This window comes from Phlebotomus argentipes, unplaced genomic scaffold (genome assembly GCF_947086385.1).
Source record: "Phlebotomus argentipes unplaced genomic scaffold, Phlebotomus argentipes genome assembly contig_2, whole genome shotgun sequence".
Lineage (NCBI taxonomy): Eukaryota > Metazoa > Arthropoda > Insecta > Diptera > Psychodidae > Phlebotomus > Phlebotomus argentipes.
The window spans coordinates 10,035,049-10,055,468 of NW_026776162.1; the positions used below are offsets into that span (position 1 = coordinate 10,035,049).

General features: G+C 42.1%; 3 protein-coding genes across 5 annotated transcripts; 2 read left to right on the forward strand and 1 right to left on the reverse strand.

The window, feature by feature from the left end:
• Positions 1-497: 497 nt before the first annotated feature.
• Positions 498-9,026, reverse strand: LOC132264892 (prolyl 4-hydroxylase subunit alpha-1-like). Of its 2 annotated transcripts, none has more exons than XM_059765226.1 (9): positions 8,681-9,026; positions 4,959-5,171; positions 4,411-4,562; positions 4,012-4,350; positions 3,401-3,570; positions 3,075-3,332; positions 1,663-1,887; positions 1,061-1,292; positions 498-928 (listed from the first exon to the last, which is right to left on the reverse strand). In XM_059765226.1, the coding sequence occupies exons 2-9, from the start codon at positions 5,153-5,155 to the stop codon at positions 846-848; spliced, it is 1,656 nt and encodes a 551-aa protein (XP_059621209.1). In that variant the 5' UTR covers positions 5,156-5,171; positions 8,681-9,026; the 3' UTR covers positions 498-845. The 2 variants fall into 2 exon arrangements, with proteins under 2 accessions (XP_059621209.1, XP_059621208.1); XM_059765225.1 differs by having other exon boundaries at positions 3,075-3,335.
• A 2,470-nt stretch (positions 9,027-11,496) lies between these two features.
• LOC132262981 (neutral ceramidase) lies at positions 11,497-18,010 on the forward strand. 2 transcript variants are annotated; one of them, XM_059762520.1, is made up of 7 exons: positions 11,497-11,587; positions 14,095-14,365; positions 14,449-14,769; positions 15,591-16,524; positions 16,727-16,878; positions 17,220-17,605; positions 17,666-18,010. In XM_059762520.1, the coding sequence occupies exons 2-7, from the start codon at positions 14,225-14,227 to the stop codon at positions 17,850-17,852; spliced, it is 2,121 nt and encodes a 706-aa protein (XP_059618503.1). In that variant the 5' UTR covers positions 11,497-11,587; positions 14,095-14,224; the 3' UTR covers positions 17,853-18,010. The 2 variants fall into 2 exon arrangements, with proteins under 2 accessions (XP_059618503.1, XP_059618495.1); XM_059762512.1 differs by lacking the exon at positions 11,497-11,587 and adding an exon at positions 11,651-11,753.
• Positions 18,011-18,531: 521 nt separating this feature from the next.
• Positions 18,532-20,420, forward strand: LOC132265259 (integumentary mucin C.1-like). Its single transcript, XM_059765837.1, has 4 exons — positions 18,532-18,676; positions 18,752-19,063; positions 19,490-19,637; positions 20,174-20,420. The coding sequence occupies exons 1-4, from the start codon at positions 18,532-18,534 to the stop codon at positions 20,307-20,309; spliced, it is 741 nt and encodes a 246-aa protein (XP_059621820.1). The 3' UTR covers positions 20,310-20,420.

A 20,420-nucleotide genomic window follows, 5' to 3' on the forward strand; every position in this document is an offset into this window, starting at 1 on the left:
TAAAACATGCTTTGGAAAATGCCACAAAAATGTATTAACTACACACGATCTGAAGGAATAATTGAACTGCATTGAAATATAAGCAAAAGCAAGTGTTTCACCCCCAATTTTGCCCTCAGCAAGCAAAACAACCAAGGAATAAAGCAGCGTGCTGAATATTTCAAGCATCATTCGCGTGAACTCTGCAAACTTGCACATCAGAACCATTTGCAATCGATACGTTTGGATGAGTTGATTGATGGAAAGTGGTAAATGGGAAAATGGGTTCTCAAAGACGTCTCATTTTGCGCCACGACGCAAAACTTTGTTTGCAAAACTTTTTTTTTCCTCGTCCACTTTCAGTGAAAGGATTTCACTTCTCTCTGACCACAGAGTATTTCCACGAGATTTTACGTGTAATTTAATGCCAGTAATGCTTTGGAATCTCTGGCGGAAGAGGTGGAATTCCGAGGTCTCTTGCGAGGGTCAGGAGAAAAAGAAAAAAAAACCCACCAAGAGTTGAGCAAATTTGTTTTATTACAAAAGAAAACACATTTTTGTACATTTAACTTGTTCGAGAGATATTATTTGTGTGTGTGTGCGCGTTTGCCCGTTATTGCAAAAGTTTTCTACACCACATTTTGGACAATATAGAGATATATATAATATGATTCTGGGTCGCGAGAGAGAGATTTGATTAGATAGAAATCATATGACTAAACTTTTTGGTAAAAATTGATTTAGCGAGTCACTGTTCATTCTTGCCTATTATTAGCTTTCGTATCTCTTTTTTTGCACATTGGCGTATTTACACTTCATCCTAAAACCAGTCGAAAATAGAACTGGCGGCGTGGGCGTTGGGGCGTCTAATACGCCGGTGGATGATCTGGGCGCAGTTTGCAGGGTCGGTGGAGCTCCTGTCCTCGCTCGTGCAGCCATTTGTTACTCACTGTGTGGGAAGAGAGAGAGAGAGCCACATTATGTTAATGTAATTCATCACAAGCGTTGGGCGAAGAGTCGGATCTTATTGAAAAATCGTTTCAGGCATATTTCCTGACCCGAACACTCCCCCAAAACTCACCCCACTTGCTGCCCGCCAGCACGGGACACGCAGCGTGGCGGGTCTGGTAGTCGCCCTCGCCGGAAGCGAAGAGGTTGAACCAGAAGGCCGCCGTGCCCTTCTTCGGCCACAGCGCCGTCCGGATGGAAGGGAAGACCGTGGCGCCGCCCTGGGGAACGTCGCTCATGTAGAATAATACTGTTGCAATGCGATTTCCCGTGCCCAAGCTCTTGAACGCGTTCGTCTCGTCTTTCTGCAAGCAAAGAAAAGCTCTTAACTCATCGAGAAGTGTTGCCCAAGGGAGAGATATTGTGGACTGAAGTGGTGTACACCTCAGTGGAAGAGTCAAATATTCACAAAATTAATTTCTTGAAAACTCCTTTAGAGAATCAGATGTTTTTCAAACATAAAAATCAAGAATAACGTCTTTTTATAGCAGGAAAACTGCGCTTTGAACAAGATTGAGTGGAAAATAAAGACACAAACAGTCCAGAAAGTGAAGAAACTGCTTGAAATGAAGCAATACGCATTTTCAGAAGCACTGAGAGTGTCTCAAAATGATGTACAGTCTTCAGCCAGGCATCTTTCCCTCGGATTTATGCAAGATTGGTGTCATTTCTCACCCGCGCGAAGTCAAAGTGGGGCTCATAGTGGCCGCCAATGCCGTAGTTGACCACCTGCAGCTCCTCGGCCGTCTCCACAGACAATCCCGTCATGTCGGCAACTCTGCGGCCGATGCGCTTCACGAACTCATGATCCTCATCTTTGAGCCACGCCGATTTGCTAATGCGATAGTGAGCAACCTCGAGTTCGCCAGTCTTGTGATTCTGCACCGTCGCCCGGCGAAACTGAAAGCAAACATATTCTGCACATTAGGAAATGCCACCATATATTATAATTTTGCAATTGGCTTTTGGAAATTTTGCAACATTCCGCCCGAAAATAGCGAAATCAGAGAGATACTTTATTTATGACTTCACAAGGGAGGGAAAGAAAAATGTTGAGAATGTCTTTTCAAGCATCCAGACAAGGAATGAAATATTCAGATTCAACGTGAACAATGGAAGAAAATTGAGCGAAAATCTGCACGTGAGTATTTTGTGCGAGAAGCAGAAGAAAACTATGTGGAGACAAGCGACGAGGGTGACTTCCATCTTCTTCTCCCTTCCTTAATGCGATTTGTAGTCGGATTTGTCCACCTTCAGCTGGAGAGATTGAAAATGACACTTCGAAGAGAAGAAATCGGAGCTTTGAATAAAAAATGCCAGGCAAAATCTCTCCCCAAAAGCAATTGCTTTTCAGTTCTCTCTCATCTCGCAAATGCATAAATGTAGAACGGCATCAGTGTGTCATTAAAAGTTCAGCTAATTTGACCTTTGGTGGCATTTTAGTTTCAGGTGGACTTACATCATCTGTCACATAAATATGTATTTATTATAACGAGACATTATGTTCATTCTCTTTGATATACGAATTAACATTTTGTAATGCTCTTAACGTGTGCATGAGAGTAATAAGTATATATGTATGTATAATAAAATGGTTCTCATTATATATATTGTCGCTTAAAGATGCGCAAAAAGAGATGAATGTATATTAAATATGTTGAATAAAATGCCAATTTTGTCCCATTTTCCGAGATTCTCATACATAATTCAGGATGAAAATTGAGAAGAAGATAAACTTCTTGTCTTAATTTCATTGGAAACTGATTATTTGAAGGATATTTCAGTCGCTCTCTTGTGGAAAATTGCCAGCAAAGAGAACCAGACAAAGTATATAAGATTCTCATCCGGTGAGTTAGTCATATGAAATGTTTTAAACTTCAGACTGGGCTGAGCATTGAAGGCTATATATGATAAGAGGAATTTGTGCTCCAAGTGTTCATCATGAAATAACTTTTCAATTAAATTTGACGAAGAGAGCATGAATATTCGCGAGATTAGAGGGAAAAGTAATTTCCTCGCGTAAATGCCACGAAATTAGAATTCTTGCTTGAAAGTCACCGAAATCTGTGTTCGGACACGAGACTCACCCGTGGTTTTGCCAGCTTCTTCACCACTTCAATTTCCTCATCCGACATCACATCGTGGTAGATGGCAATGAACGGCGAGCGGCTGGCTTCCTCCAATTTCAGTGGCGCAATTCGCAGGAAAGCGCTGTTATTAGTTGCATAGCGACACCTCAGCGGTGCCAATTGGATGGGAGATGGTTTTATATCGCCTCGGCAGAGCATCTCGTACAGCCGACGCTCCGGCAGATCGAATTTCGACGGATCACTCACCGTGCGAACCTGCTGTTGAGGGGAGAAAACACCCTTGAAATTCAATCACACAGCTTGGATAAATCATTATATTCAACCTCAAAGTCCATGTCCAAGTCTACAGAACCATCATCGCCGCGCAGCTTGCGATCCATCTTCTGCTTTGCCAACTCCTTCTCGTAGTACTGCTTGTTGCCCATCGCCCTCGCGTGATCTGGGTTGAGTTCCAGCAGCTCGTTCGTCATCACGAGGGCCGAATCGACATTGCCTGTTGAGGTTGCAAGACGCAAAAGACGCTCAAATGCCAGGGAAAAACAGATCCAAAAAGGAGGGTCTCAGAGAGAGAGAGATGTCAGATTGTCAAGTGGATTTAGCATTCGGCTAAACAAACATTTATGAATAGCCTCTAGCGGTGTGAGTCTGGCGAGACAGGTAATTTGCAACCAGTGATCTCTCACGTTTTGCACCTTCCGAGAGAATCACGACGCTAACATCTCTCACCTCTTTTAATTCAACCCAGAGTAAATAGCACGATTAAAAACACCAAAAGCACCTCATTTACCACAAGTGAATGCATTAAAACTTTAAAATTGTTAAAGAAGCGACAGAATGTGTGGAAAATTAGGGCTTTCTTGGTGTGAAATTAATATTCTACTGACACTTTATCAATAAAATACTGCAATTTGAGGCAATTTCTTCTTGAACTTGCCTTGCTTGTACGTGGAGAAGGCCAAGTACTCCAAAATGTCAGCCTTAGTGGTCGTTGTGTTGCTCTCGCTCCGCAGCAGACGATCCATGGCCTCTCGCATCCAGAGCACCGTGTGATAGTGATCCCCGTTGATGTAGGACTGGCGCCCCAGCTCGAAGCAGTCACCCACGGACATCTCCGACGTGTATTGGATCCCATTCAGCTCTCCGCGCGCCACACTCGCCGTGTCGAGCTTGTACGTGTCCTGGAGCCGCATGAGCGCCACGGCGGCGCCATTGAGGTCCTCGTCCGTGGGGAACTTCAGGAGGTTCCTGTAGTTGGTCACGTTCTCCAGGTAGACTGCCAAAGAGGCACACAATGGCATTATTGGCGGTATTAGACTGCTTGGCGTGCACTTACTGGATCCCACGTCGAACAGCATCACATTCTCCACCTCCTTCCAATCTGTCGTGAGTCTCTTGGTGAGCAGAAAGGCATTTATCGGATTTGTGAGGTATCCAGAGATGTCTGCCGCCGCTTCGTTGTGCTCACTTTGGTATTCCGCCGCTTTCCTATCAACACATCACATACATTAAGCATGTAAATTTAATGTGTTTGTGCGTTTTATCCATTAAATGTAAGTCAATTAATCTTCACCTCATTGTTCAACAAAATTAATAGCTAATTTTAATATTAATTTAACTAATTCTATTACTTTTGGTGCCTTTAGGAGAATTCTGTTTGAAAAAGTATAGATTTGGGACGTTCTTCACCATATATTTGCCCATATTTTTCAAAGTTCTTGTTTGATTCTCAAAAGTGGCACAAATTTTGTAAGGTGATTTGATAGCCTACAACACTCTAGAACACAGAATTTCTGTCAGGACACGTATTCACTGGTTTTCAATGGGTTTCCTTTGTTCAAATTTACACACCAACACATTGTAATTAATGAATAATAATCATACTTCTTCAGGAACTGTAGTTTCTCCTCCTGCGCCTTGATGTACTCCCCCAAGTTGGTGATGAGCACAGCTTCTGTCTCCAGCAACTCCTCCATTTCCACCAGCGCCGTGAAGACTTCCGGACGGGCGACATTTATCAAAAACACCACAAGAACAATAAAAGTGGCGCGCAGAGACTTCGTGAACTGTGAGAACATCATTTCTGCCAATTGATATCTGCAAGGGAGAATAAGCACGTTTCTATGAGTGAATCATGTTGAGAAATATCACCTTAATTGCCACAGTTCATCGAACACAGTGACTCGCAGTGGAAATCTCGTGCAATATCTGATGTCTATCGCCCATTGTCACACCTTCTTAAAGGCTCTCCTCTGCATCTCTGCAGCGATGCCAATTGTTGGAAAGGGAAAATGTAATTTTCATGAGACTCTTTTTGCCCGTCTGCAGAGCTTTCGATATGTGGAACAGAACTTTTTTCTTCCTATCTCTGGGCGGACAAAATTCATTTGAATATGTGCTAAACAATCAGGAAGTTTGCTGTGCATGGCAATAAATCTTGCAGATGTGCCACGACGAGATGAGATGAAAGTAGATTTCACGTCTCATCACTATGCAAGCATATCTCAAAGTCGTACTTCCACCTTCACTCCGATAGAATTGAAACTGAAACTTTACGTGCATCAGTGGCAACACTTCCATGTGAATAATGAGAGAGATTAATTGAATTTGCTCATGTTTCAATTAGATTTTTATTCTAATCACCCATTCAAAGGGCCTCCCTTTCTTTCTTTCTTTTTTTGTCCAATAATGCAAATTTCAATTGTGGCCCCTTCGCCGCCCAAGAGCTGCGGCGGTGCATATTTCCGTCCAATTTGACTCCATTGGCTTGGCAAACAATGTACAATGCAGACGCGCGATATGGCTCTGCGCTTTTTTTTTCTACACGCTGGACTTTTGGTGTGATTTCCAAATTCTAGGCGGAATTTATTGTGCGAAATAACTGTCCAAACATTTGTTCTGAAACTTTTCCGCCGCGCCGCGCGATAAGTTGCAAAAGGCCAGGATGGTTAATGAGAAAACCATGCGTTGAATGAAACATTTTTTGGGATTCGCATTTTGCAACACCCTCGACGGTTTCATTGTTGTGTTGAGATGCCAAAGCAGCTGCTGAGGCACTTCTTCTGACGCCACGCGAAAGAGCTCTCTGAGCTCAATTGAGGGAAGCTAAATGCCAATTTTCTGTCATGCCCACTGATTTCTGATGCCACTCTAATCGGCACAGTCAGCGATTGGAGATTTTAATTGCCATTTCGAGAGGAGTGCAAGATCGTTAGCGAAACAATGAATAATTCGGTACGAATCGTGATGAAATCTGTGTTTGCTCAAATACTCGCAAGATGCTTACTCAATGACGTTATCATTTTTCACTGATTTTTGCATGAGAGCAATGCCATCAAATACACAAGAAACTTTTACGAGAAGCAGTTGAAAATCCTTGAAGTGAAAAAAAACACGCACAATTGAATAATTTATTTGGTTTCCTCACAATTTCCTGGGCTAATTATGTTGTGAAGAAAGAGTCAAAAGTTGTTCATCTTCTGTGATATTAAGAAAAATCAAAGACTGATAGCAAGTGTATTTAAATTTAAATACGAAGTCGAGACGAATGTATTAAAAAGCTGTGAACGAGACTGACTTTGTGTGAGGAACAATTTGTCTTGTTCATTTTTCTTTCCAGAAATATAAATAAAAATTGCGATAAGAAAACACGCAATGTGACTTTGTAATACTTCTTGAATATCATTAATCTCTCACAGACTCAGATTCACTTTCAATGGGATTTGAGGCGTTTTTTTGAATTGTGGTTTGACGATCAAGGACTGATTTCTGTTGATCTTGTGTCAGTTCAGAACATGCACAATGAATCTCGGCATCATTATTGCATATCTCAACTCGACAATTTCCTCTGAAATATTTCACTGGAAAGACGGGTTTTTCTTACAAATCACTCTCATGGAAGATGAAATCCTACATTTTTATCTTTCGCTGCAATTTAATGCATTTACATTTCAGCGCTACACATAGCAATTTATCTCTATCACAGGCAAAGGCGAGTTGGTAATGAAATTGACGTGATCTCTCCAGACGGACGAGCATCTCAGCCAAAGAGTGAATGTGCGGAAAATTCTAGAGTCTCTCGGCTCAGCCTCAGAGCACTGCTCTGTGATAATCATAACGTTCAACATTATAAAGCATTGAAGGCATTGGCTGAGAGCTGTGCGGGAATGAATAAGAATATCTCGTTAATTTCCAACGCAAAAACTCCTCTCCGGACTACGTGACCCAAAAATGCTATAACTTATGTACATCGAATTGAAAATGTACGATAAAAGTGAGGAAGCTTGAGCATTTTTTCCCGTCACATTCACGCGTAAAGATCGTCAATTGCTGGGTAATTCTCATAGAGAAGAAAAAAGTACAGAAGGCGCAATTATTTTCTCCGACGACATTAATAGCAATCGATGCATAAATTAAGGTAATTGCCACCTTTATGGCTTTTTCTTGAGAAATATTGCATCTTCTCTTGCTATTTGGCGGTTACATTCAACAGGAAATGTTATGAAAAATGTGCACGATGAGACTTTCACATGGGCTCACATTGACAAAACAGACACAATAGTTCAAGTGTGTGAATTCAATTCAATTCAATTAATTGCATAAGCCTCAAAACAAGAAGCCTTTACTAATCGTCCATCGCCAGACAAGTTTTACTTTCCTTCAAACTCTGTATTTCCACTCCATAAATTCACCCGCTTCGCCTCCAATGTCCACTCAAGAGGCGGATAATTAAACATTTTCAGGTGTTACGATTGTGACTATTTTGCCAATGAATTTAAACACAATAAGTAGAATTATCAAAGAAAAAGGGTTTTAAAAGAAAGGAAATGAAATTTAATCACACATTTGAGGGTAAAATGTCAATTTTTTCATATTTGTTTCAAAAAATTCACGTTTTGAATAAGCATTTTGCATGCTTAGGAGTCGTTGCATCATTATGTTTTGTATTTCAGTTCGTAAAAGCTATGAATTTGTCTTGCAACTTTACTCTCATGGTATGTTTACAACGCAAAGAGTTACAAATACTTAAGAAAACCAATTAGTTTCCTTGAAAGAAGGGTAAAAGGATGTCCGGAGACACATAACCTCAATTTAGTGCATTGAGATGTGCACAAATTAATAGATAAATTCATCCAATCTGTCCCAATCAATCTAGATCTAATGTTATGAGAATAAAGTTGCAACACTTCTTGATTCTCAGATTCGGTTAGTGATTCGCCCCTTGAAACCAAAAAAAAACCCATACAAAAACATCCCCGGCACATTTCTTTTAAAAAGCCGGAGTGTTTTATCGCTCAAAGAGGCGAATGTGTTTCCCGGCATCGTCGTCCACTATATATTTCTAATTCATGGGCAGCATTTGCCCGATTATTTGGCTGTGGGAAGTCAAAGATCATTTCAATTGAGCGCTGCTTCGTCTCAAGAAACGAAAAGTGAGTCTTATTTCCATTACTCGCGCGATAAACGAAACAAAAAGCGGTCTTCGGGAAGTGCACTGGGCGAGAAATATTGTAACAATTTTAATGCTGAATATGTGTTATTTGACGCAATAATGCCGGATTCTCTCCATGTCAATTAAGCTATTTTCTCTAACATTCAATACTCACGCGCTTAGAGATAGATAATATGATGAGTTTTACGTTTCCAGAGTGATTGTGCGGGTTCTGCTGATGTTGAATTAAAAATAAATTCACACTCTTTCGCTTCTTTTATCACAGAAGATTCACGCGAGCCTCTTTTCTCACTCCATCACTTCCAGTTGATCATCTTATGTGCAGAAAACGCACTGTTTCACGTGTTAATTTGTGGACTTTTCACCATCACCCACTCACTATTGACGTCGTGCAGCGCCTTTTGTCACTTTTCAGCTGATTCAGCACGGAAAATTGGGCTATTTCTTCACTACAATTCCTTCCGATGCGAATTCCTTGCGCTCTCGCCGAGTCACTTGATTGAATGAATAGAGTGTACAGACTCTATTTACCCTACGCAGACTCCGAAGAGTCCAGTCGGCGACGTGACACGACCGACTATATGCCCAGGAAGACGTACAGCGATCTCCCTTCCGCCCATTCTCGCTGCCATTCACTCCGGCTGTTCATTCGAGAGCACATTTGGTCGATAGCGCGGCGGCTCGAGCGCCACAATGTGGTGGGCAAAAGTACAAGCTGCACAGCATATGCTGCGGAGCACGGAAGTACAGCGACGAAAGGAACGTGAGATGAATGCAAATGCTCAACTTGCACGCCTTCGCGCGCAGAGAATTTTGGAATTTATAATAACGACCTCTGGATTTCATTCAAGTTTCAATTTTTCACGACAATTCACCTTCAAACAGCTGTGAAATTCTTTGCAATCTTATTAAGAGGAGGAACAGATGAATTTCTCTCCCAGAAAAGTGGTATTAAAACATTTTTATGGTTACACCAGAGACAAAACATCCACTTTGAGTCCATTAAAAATTCAAATAAACCGCATTCACTTTCCTTTTCCACCAGAAAAAAAATGTGAAGACAGTGTGAGAAAGAGCAACAATAAGCGCGATATGCTTTAATTTTGCTGGCTTTTGTCTATTAACACAGATATTTCGGAAATTTCGCACATTTTGCTAGTGGAAAATGATGGCATAATAGCTGCAAATTGAGTGTCGGTAATTCAAATTGAACTTGATATTGAATTTTCACGCAGAGTTTTAACATTCTCCTCATCCCTTTGGCCATCATCATTAGTATTTCTCGTGCACAATTGGCCACTCGTGGCGGGTCAATGATTTCCTTCGCCGATGATAATAACCTTTGGCGGTTTGATGGCTGGCAGCGACTGAAGGTCAGATGTCAGGCGGGATTTAAATCTTCGTGGGCGTCCATCAATATTATTCAGTGGTCACTGTCGCTTCGCTCAGTTGAACTTTCTTCTCGGTCTGATGACTCCGAAAAGGGTGACGATTAGTCTGCAATTCCCACAGTTAAATCATTTTATTTCATAAAACGAGCTGAGAATTCTCAATGAGTGACATTAAAATGGCAAATTAAGCTCTTAAAATTAGTATAAATGTGATAATTGTGTCTCAAGTGGATTTTGATGAAATTAATTTATGACCAGCAATACCGAAGGTATGAAGCAATTAAAGCAGACAAATATTTCTCCATCTCCAGAAATTCCGTTGCTGGTTTGCCAGGAAATTTCTTAAATTAGAAAATCATTGCAAAACTGTCCCTTTTTAATGCTTTTTTGCTTTTTTGGAAGGTTTTCTAGGTCAGACTGCAAATTTCGCCCATATTTGACAGAAAATGCTTCTGGTTTTGCATAAAAACTAATTCATTAAGTAACAAATCACTCTTGATTATTGATTTATCGGATTAAAGATTAAATTGGTGAAAAGTTGTACAGATAACTTTGTTGAAAATTTTTATTTATTTACAGCACATCGATATGAATTGTGGCATAATAAAAGATTGAATTACGACAAAGTGTCGTAGAAATTGTTCAAAATTTCATTAAAAAAACACTCTTTTGACACTAGAAATGTTGCAAAATCCTTTTCCAATGTCAGTCAAATAGGATTACTGATGCTTAATTGGCTCCTATTAATTGTTATGCTAACGATGTGCCAATTTAACTTATCACGAGCGATATTTGAAATTCACCAGAAATGAAACAGTGTAAAATATATGATCTTTGCAACAGAAATGTTAATCTTGTCTTGTGAGATGCTATCATTATTATTATTTGACATTTATGCAACTCATTTCCATATGTTTTTATCTTATTTATTATCAAGAGCTGCGACACAATGAATTCCTGTGAATTTCTCGATTTTCCCTGCAATTTCTGACCATTTCTTCGGGAGACCGTGAAAGTCTTGGCTTTGTTACTCAATCTTGAGGTGAGCGGTAATTGTTGAGGAAAAGTGTTTATTTTGACTGACGATGGCCCACATTTGGCGTGTTGTCAGATGTGTGAGAATTGGTGTAGCGCAGCAGAAAGAGTTGCAAGTGTCCCAGATAGCGAGAGGTGGATTAATTAATTGAATTAATAATTTATGCGCTTCACCTCCCACCAAAACACCGAACAATCGCGCTCTTGTTGGCGCTCGATGAACGTGTGCAAGAAGTTTTGGTCGTCAGTCGATGCTTTCCATTCCACCTCGTCGTGTGTGACTTTTCCCGTGTCGCAGCGATTAACACCTGCGATTCAGAGACGCGTCGGAGGAAATTCCACTCTCATCGTGATTGCAGTGCAGCGCAGATAATGATAATAACAATTATAATCATGAAAGTGGAGTGAAAGGACGGACAATGAAGAGTTGAATCTTGTGTAGTGAGAGGACAAGAAAAGTCGAATTTCTGAAGTGGTTGCAGAGGAGAAAAAAAAAAGACTTTTCGGTCAATAATGCATAAATTACCAATTCTTGACCACTTTCTCTGCCAACCAGCAGCACGATCAGCGCGTCAACAAGCCGTGAATATGTGATTCAGACAGAAGAGCTTCTTCTGTACGCGACAAATTTCAAAGTGAGGGCCCAGAAAGTGACGCAATTTGCATCTTACGCATAATTTTTCTCCCCAGATATTGCACATGTTGAGCAATTGTGCCATAAAAGCTGTTTGGCTGCAAAATATCACCAAAAACCTTGATTAAGTCTCAAAACTATGTCGCTCGCATCCAATGATCTTCAAAGTAGGTTTTTTTCGCCGTCATTTCTCACATGATTTTCTGTCATTTCCACAATCACAAACCAACACTATGTTGCGGAGTCTCTTTGTTTTGTCGGTTTTGCCAAGGGGAAGATAATGTGGCTAAAATCTGTACATCATTTCCACAATTTGTATGAGATATCAATGACACTTTCCACGACTTCAGACTTCATGGATTGTTTTAATAAATCTAAAATCAACTAATAACTGGAATCTGACCAAAATCTAACTGACAACTTTAAAATTCACGTTTTCATACAATATTTTATGATTTTCTTCTTCTAAAACTGTAATTTTGCGTATTTTTCTTTATCATTATCATTTGATTGGAACTATTTCACTTCCTAAACCTTCTTTTTATCTGTACACCACTTCTGGCCATATTATCTCTCCCTTGGGTTTTTTTTCTCAATCTCTCTTCTCACTCAATCTCGTTGGTGAATTGCCATCGTTTTTAATTCGCGCTGACAAGTTGAAATGAATGGAAATGACTAATAGAGATGATGATTATTGTGCACAAGCGGAGATAAGTATCGATTAACCTTGCGCTGGGTTCATTGCACAATTAACAGCACGTCTTGGTGGCTTTTGGGGACAAAGTGGCAATAATCCTGAGGGTTTTTCACCCAAGATCTTTGGGTGGAAATCCACTCGTGCAACTTCCTAATGATCTCAGGAGATTTTGCAGCGCAAAGTTTGAGTTGAAGTTGTGATTCTGCGATGTGCGGAAAACTAATCAGAAATTCTCTGCAGCAAAATCTCTTCCGTCTGACCAAATAAACCCATCCATTCAGCCCTGTGTCGCCGTGTGAGTGCCCAAGAGAATTAATTTGCATATCATTTGATTACACCACACTAATGCCATTAGGTCGCTCCGTGCGTGGCTGTGGTCAGTTATCAGCCAATTGGCCCAACTTTGTCGTTCAACCCCCGAAAAGTTGCACCAAATTCGCATTTTGGCCGAGCAATTCCTCACATTTTGCACATGTGATGATCTGCAGCATTGATCCACTCGATGTTACAAAATTCATGCTGTTGGCGAGCATTATAAAATCATTTTATAGATAGCTACAAAGTGACCTGTCGCCTGAAGTTGATTTTTATGCTGTGAAAAACGATATATTTTTCTACTTAATTGCCTTTTGGACTTTATTGTGCACATAATTCCATCCAAAGCACGTTTATCAAGATAGAAAAATTTGCGCAAGATTCCTGATCTTGACGATAAGTGACATTGTGCAATTCGCATTTAATTGAAACATTTCGTTTTTTAATAACAGGCAAAGAGAATTTTCTTTGAAATGACATGAAATTTGTAGTTTTGCACAATTGTGCAAATATATATTTGACATTGACTTATCCAAAGTTTCCTTTCATGTTAGTTTAATCTCTATTAATAAAGAAATTGGACATTTAGGTCAACAACTTGATAATACTCTGTAGTGTAAAAAATAACGTGTTTTCCAACATATTCAGAGATATTTACGCGATGATAAATGGACTAAAAATATTTCATTTGATAAACTTGAACTCAGCCTCTCAATTCTCATGCTTTTATTTATAATTTGAGAGTCAATCCTTCGTGCAAGTCATCGTCTTTCTACGAATGCCTATCATTGGAGATAAGAGACAATTTGCAAATTAACCTTTTCTCTAACAATTCATGCCAAAAACACACTTCCAAAATTCCAGTCACATTAATCAACATTAGATAGCTTTATCTACTTTTTTTGTGTGCAGCAATTTGCTTTAGAAGTGACACAAATACATATTCGTCTATTGTGAGATGTGTTTATAAAAACTCGTTAATAACCAGCGAAGAATAAAAAAAAATTTTAATTGATTGCAAGACGTTAGAAAAACATGTTGTTTCTGCAACATTGTAAACAATATAAAAAATTCCAGACAGATAATCTATTGGAAATTGCCTCGGAAATTGCTTTTGTACCTTAAATAATAATTAATAATATTTTCTAGCGAGATTCACGTGAGCGGAATTCGCTGCTGAGACTGAAATCTTTGTGTCACACGCCGAACCCCCGCGAGTGCGGAAATCTGCGTATCGCTGAGTCTTTCTTTATTGTTGACCTGTGTTGTTACTGATAAACCTCAGGCGCTGTTCATTGCGCTTATATTGAACGTAATTCGCAACAAATACGCGCAGAAATGTCGCATCGCAATATGGTTGACGGTTGAGTGTATCGATTTGAATTGGTGGTGGTTTTCTGTTTGTTGAGATCGGAAAGCACAATAAACAGCCGGAGAGGCAAGTCGTCTGGGTAGTCAGACTCAATTTCTCATTCAGTTCTTGTCTGTCGCTTCAGCGCGCAACATTGTGCCTCTGGAGTGATCACAAGTGAGCGTGATTACCAGTCGTGCTGCGCACAAAGAGCCATCGCATATGATAGTTACTAAATTGGTGCGGAAGTGTTGTGCCACGGACGCGCATCTGCCATGGAATACTCGCTCGGGTGGCTGGTGGCGCTGCTCTGCATCCACCAGTGCATCGCCCTGGCGCACAACAGTGTCGTGAGTGGATACCAGATTGGCGTCGGACGAGCCGATTGCACGGGCCCACCTGTTGAGATTGCCTTTGTGAGCCGCTGTTTTATCCAATCTCTGGCTCTCTGCAGCATCACTAACAAACCCTCTTTCTCTCCTCCTTCCCCCTTCCCCAGATGGGATACGCTCAGTTGTCGCAGAAAGGCGAAGGCATTCATCTGCGACAGTTCGCCAGAGCCTTCATCATCGACGATGGGCAGAAGCGAGTGGTGTTTGTGAGCGTGGATGCTGGGATGATTGGGAATGCGGTGAAGAGGGCCGTGCTGCAGCAGCTGACAAAGGAGTTCGGCAGCATTTACCACCGTGACAACGTCCTCATCAGCGGCACGCACACACACAGCTCGCCAGGAGGCTTCCTCACCCACCTTCTCTACGACTTGCCATGCCTAGGATTCATCAAGGAGACCTTCAATGCCCTAGTTATAGGAATAGCCAAAGTGAGTTCACTCAACTGCACGCAGTTCTTTGTCTCATTTTTAGCCCTAGATGAAAGATTCCCTCAATTCCTTCTCTGTCAATTATTAAAAGTGTGAAATTTGGGAGGCCAAAGAAGTGAGAGACTTCAGAGAAGATTTTTGAATATAAAAATATGATTGTTTTCTCACTCAGCTGGAATGTCTCTCAAGTGCATTTCTCAGTGCAGCGACACACAGACATACTTGAGAAAATAATTGATTCACAAAGAACATGATGTTGAGAGGGGATTAATTATAATCTATTGACTTTAGATACGAACGCTTGCAAAGAGTTGCTCATTTCTGTTCAACGTCAAATATCGTTTGCAATATTATTAAAATATCAATAAAATTTATCGCTTTTCACCGTTTGACGAAATCATAAAACCTGCTAATAATTAATTTCAATATAAATTTCGGTAAAATTTCCTTTATTAGCTTGAAAACAAGAACATTTTGAATAACTTGATATTTAGTGCAAAGTTTCAAGTTGAATTTGGAGCATTTTGTTTATCAGATTGCATGGATACTGTAAACAATGGACACTCTCAAGTTCATGTTCGTCTTGAGAGCTTCTAAAGCTTCAAAGTAAGCTTTTGCCCTTCAACAATGTGTAATTTCCCATCAAACACTTCATAACAATTAATTTGGTTAATTTAATCAGCAAATCAATTACATCGTTTCGACAGCAATTTCACCCAATCATGGCCGAGGAAATTTGCATTGAAAAGGCATTTCTCGAATACATTCATGTCCATTGATGAGTAAGCAAATTGTTGACTAATCACTGGTCCTAATTGCAGAGCATCTCTCGTGCCCACAAAAGTATGACCGACGGCCGATTGTTCATATCTGAAACTGAGATCTTGGACGTGAACATTAACCGGAGTCCATCGGCGTATCTCAACAATCCCGAGGAGGAGCGCAGCCGGTACAAATACGATGTTGATAAGACGCTCACGCAGGTGCGCTTCGTGACGTCCAGCGGCAGAATCATGGGCGCCATCAATTGGTATCCCGTGCATCCCACGTCCATGAACAACACGAACAAGCTCATCTCCTCGGACAACATGGGCTACGCGGCCGTGCTGCTGGAGCAGGAGTACAATCCGGGCAGTCTGGTGGGTCAGGGAGAGTTTGTGGGCGCCTTCGCGGCCGCCAATCTGGGTGACGTGAGTCCCAACATCATGGGACCAAAGTGTCAATTCACGGGCGAGTCCTGTGACGTGCTGACCTCCTCCTGTCCCGCCAACGCCGGCCAGTGTTTCGCTTCCGGCCCGGGCAGCAACATCTTCGAGAGCACGAAGATCATCGGGACGCGCATCTACGAGGGCGCTTCGCGGCTGCTGCATCAGCAATCTGGCGAGGAGATTGTCGGCGAGGTGAATTACATTCACCAATTCGTGAACATGACGCAGATGAAGCTGAAGCACTTCAATCCCAAGACGAAGACCGTCGAGGAGGTGCGCGGCTGCTTTCCCGCCATGGGCTACAGTTTCGCCGCCGGAACCACGGACGGTCCGGGCGCTTTTGACTTCCACCAAGGCACCACGACGGACAATCCACTGTGGAACGCCGTGAGGGACCTCCTGGCCGAGCCGACGAAGGATGACATCAAGTGCCATCATCCCAAACCCATTCTGCTGGCCACGGGAAGGGCGAAATTCCCCTACGAGTGGCAGCCCAAGATTGTCGCCACACAGCTTCTCCAGATAGGCGACGTAGTTTTCGTGGCAGGTGAGGATTTTTAGTACCAACTTCCTCTGAATGAATCTCTTAAATTTCCATCCGATCCATCCGAATCGACGATTATTTGTTGGAAAAGAAGGACTTAGAAGCCTGAGTAGTAATAATCTGTCTTCTCAGTGAGATTATCCCTCTCTTGGACAATTAATCCCTCGACAGAGATGCCTTGATTGCCTCTCATTTGTTTATCCAGCGCCTGGAGAGTTCACCACGATGAGTGGACGAAGACTGAGGAATGCAGTGAGGAATGTCGCCCTTCAGACCTACGAGAAGGACGTCAAGGTGATAATCTGTGGTCTCTCCAACATGTACACCAGCTACGTGGCGACTCCTGAGGAATACACGGTGAGCTCATCCGCAGATTAATGGACGGGGGCAAAGAAAGTAATTGCAATCGATAAGCATCAGTGCAACTCGGCAGAGTGATAATATTAATGACAGTGGGAGAGCAAGAACTGCTGCAAATGCACATGTATTGATTTTTCCTGAAGATACGTGAGTCACTGTAATTGAGAACTTCCCGAAGAGCATCTAATTAATCACAGTGCAGCAATTGAGGTCATGAGATACTGCATTAGAAGGGGTTGAAATTCAATGCTAGCAATTTGCAAATAACATCTAACATTGTGTGAATGTAGAAATCAATTTAACAGCAATTTTTCCTCACAAATTGATCCTCTCACCAGAGCCAACGATACGAAGGAGCTTCGACGCTCTTCGGTCCACACACGCTCACACTCTACGCGGATCAATTTGTCAAGCTCTTCCTGTCGATGAAGGGCGAGGAGAAGATCGATCCGGGCCCAGAACCGCCTCATCTGGAGGACAAGAGTCTCCTGACGCTCCAAACGGGCGTCCTGTACGACGGCCATCCGTATGGGCACGACTTCGGCACGCTGAAAGTCCAGCCGAAGGCGCACTACGTTCCCGGCGACACAGTGCGGGTGGTTTTCATAGCCGCGAATCCGCGGAACAATCTTCTGCACGAGGACACATTCCTGCGCGTCGAGAGGCGCGACGAGGCGAGGAATGTGTGGACAACAGTGGCGACGGACGCCAACTGGGAGACACTGTAAGTTTTGGGTGTAATCCAATTACTGGAGCTTCTCTGCTCACCGTTGTCAAATTGCAGATTTCGCTGGACGAGAACGTCCATGATTCTGGGCTTAAGTGATGTGGAAATACTCTGGGAAATTCCATTAGGCGCCACACCGGGAACGTACAGGATATCCCACACGGGCTTCTATCAGTACATTTTCGGCGGCAAATTTCCCTACAATGGCACAAGTCAGGCATTTGCTGTGGATCAGGAAGGTTAAATTGCACCAAAAGTGTGTGCATGAGAGAGAGAAAGATAATTTATTTATCAGTAAAAGTGTGTTATAATGCTAGTCAATCAATTTGAGCATTGTGTTTGACTCTTTCGGATAGTATATATGTATGTATCAATAAAAGTAATCGCGAATTTTTGCCAAAACAGCGCGCTGATTTTTATTGTCCAACTAAATTACGCAAATTAGAGGCACTAAATTATATATTCAATGAGAGGAAATTCATTTGCGCAAAAACGATGTGGAGACTTTTTTCTTTCCCTCGAAAGCACAGTCGAGACGTGAACCCATCTTAAGAGGCACTCTTTTAACTTGAAATGTGTGATGCTATGCTTGCAAAAAAACACATTGTATAGAATTTTTCCACGCTTTTACCTGTGATTTTCACGGTCGATGCTTAAATATTTGTCCAGCAGCCGAAATGCGCCTGTTTGCCACAGCGGCGAAAGGGAAATACGTGGGGGAGCTGATAAGAGAGATTCAGCACAATGTGGTGGTGAGATAAAGAGCCGGAGACTCTCTGGGCGACTGACTTATTTAAAAGGCAATCCACCAGGTGAGATAATTAAAATTACATTCGTGCGGCGAGCGATTCAGGACGTGCTTCAATTAATTTTGCATCTCCCAGACTCAGTTGCCTCACCATTGAGAAAGTCTGGAGGCCGTAATGAGGAGTTTTATCACTGTTCCGGCACTCCTGTGCCTCATAATTGCAGCTTCGGTAATTAGATTCGTGGACAGTACGTGCGATGTCTGCTCCGCCGCGTCCATCGCCTGCGAGAGTGAGACACAGTTCAGGCCGTGCACAAATGGTAATTAAACAGTGCTCAAGGATTAAACTCCACCGCGAAATCCCTTATATTATCACATCGATTGCCTCTCCGCAGGAGTGCCTGACGCCGCGACGCTCTTCGTGTGTCCCACGGGCACTGTGTGTACGAGTTCAAACTTCTACTGCGAAGACGCCGGCGTTCCGGATTGTCAGCTCTGCGGCGTGTGCAACGCCGATGGACGGTTTGCGTGCACGAGCATGACCACATTTGCGCTCTGCAGCGGAGGTGTTCCAGGCAGCGAAACGTACTCCTGTCCAGTCAACACTGTGTGTGACCTGAATGCCGTGCTACCGAATTACTGCTCCACGGACGACGGCAATATCGCCACTTGCGATCCATCCGCCACCGAAACCCCGACGCCGACAGGTGAGTCCTTTCACGAAATGCTGACAGGCGAGAAATGTGGCTAAAATACACTCGAGGACGGACAATTGAGGTCGTCTAGAGAACTGTGAATGAAGCACAAATGCAATCCTTGTGCGGCAAATGCAGAACAAACAATCCATTCTATATAATATCTTAAGCATTGTCTTGAAAATGAGTCTAAATGCGCAATTTTCCATGGTTACCTTAAAAATTACCCTTGAAAAGCTCCGGAAAGTACCACGATTAGCATTTCACAACATCGTATTTATCTAATGTTATCAAAATTATGCAAATAGACTTACGAGTTTTACGAAATTTTCATGGGAAAGTTTTGCACTTCGGTTCACATCACGCAATGAAATTTAGCGTCTGTTTGCTTAAGGCAACTCCGATGCTTTAACATGGTCTAATTTCTTAATTTTTCAGACACAACGAGCACTTCAACAACCACCACAACTACCACGACTACTACGACGACTACCCAGGCGACAACGACGCCCTCGCCGACGGAGTGGTGCAATGCCAAAGGCACAGTGGGACGCTTTCCTGATCCGACGGACACAACGTGCAAAAAGTGAGATTAACTATTTACAAGGCGCAGATAATATGCCATAAAGTCTGTTCGACACTTTCTATCACCTTCACAATTTCTGTGCAGAATCTTTAATGCTTCAGATAGTGTAGAAATGTCCTAGTTTTATCGTAAGTTATGCTTCTTTTCGTAACATTTTTTTGAAAGCATAAAAAACTACGATAATTTGCTCATTTCGCCACGCTGTATTTGTAAAATCTAAGCTCTTTTGCACAAATACGGGAGTTCTTAGTGTTATTTAAAGGCGAAAAACCTACTCTAGTGATCCAAATCATGCTTGATATTACTTATAAAGCTACAGCTTAAAGTTAGAGTAAAAATACGATTTAGAAAATTGTTCCTCAGTTCGCTTTGCTAAATCCAGCGCGAAAGAAAGCAAGTGAGCAAACGAATTTATGTATTGCAAATATTTTCACATTTTCTTACCTTTTCCGGTGAACTGTACACCACTGCCAATGATATTATCTGCACCTTGCGGTGTTTTACTGTTTATTTGAATATTATTCTCCGCTTCGCAGCTACTACTATTGCTTCGCCAGCAACGGTGCGATCGCGGGGGCGCCGTACTCCTGCGTGGGCACCACCCTCTTCAACCCAGCCCTGCAGCAGTGTGTGGCCTCCACGGCGTTCCAGTGTCCCGTTCCAGTGGCATAAATTCTCGCTGGATGGAAATTGCCTGGGAAATCCAATGATGCCAAGAGTGCTTCCTTTTCTCCGGCGGCAGGCAAATAATGAATGAATAAAAATTATTTATCCCCAAACGCG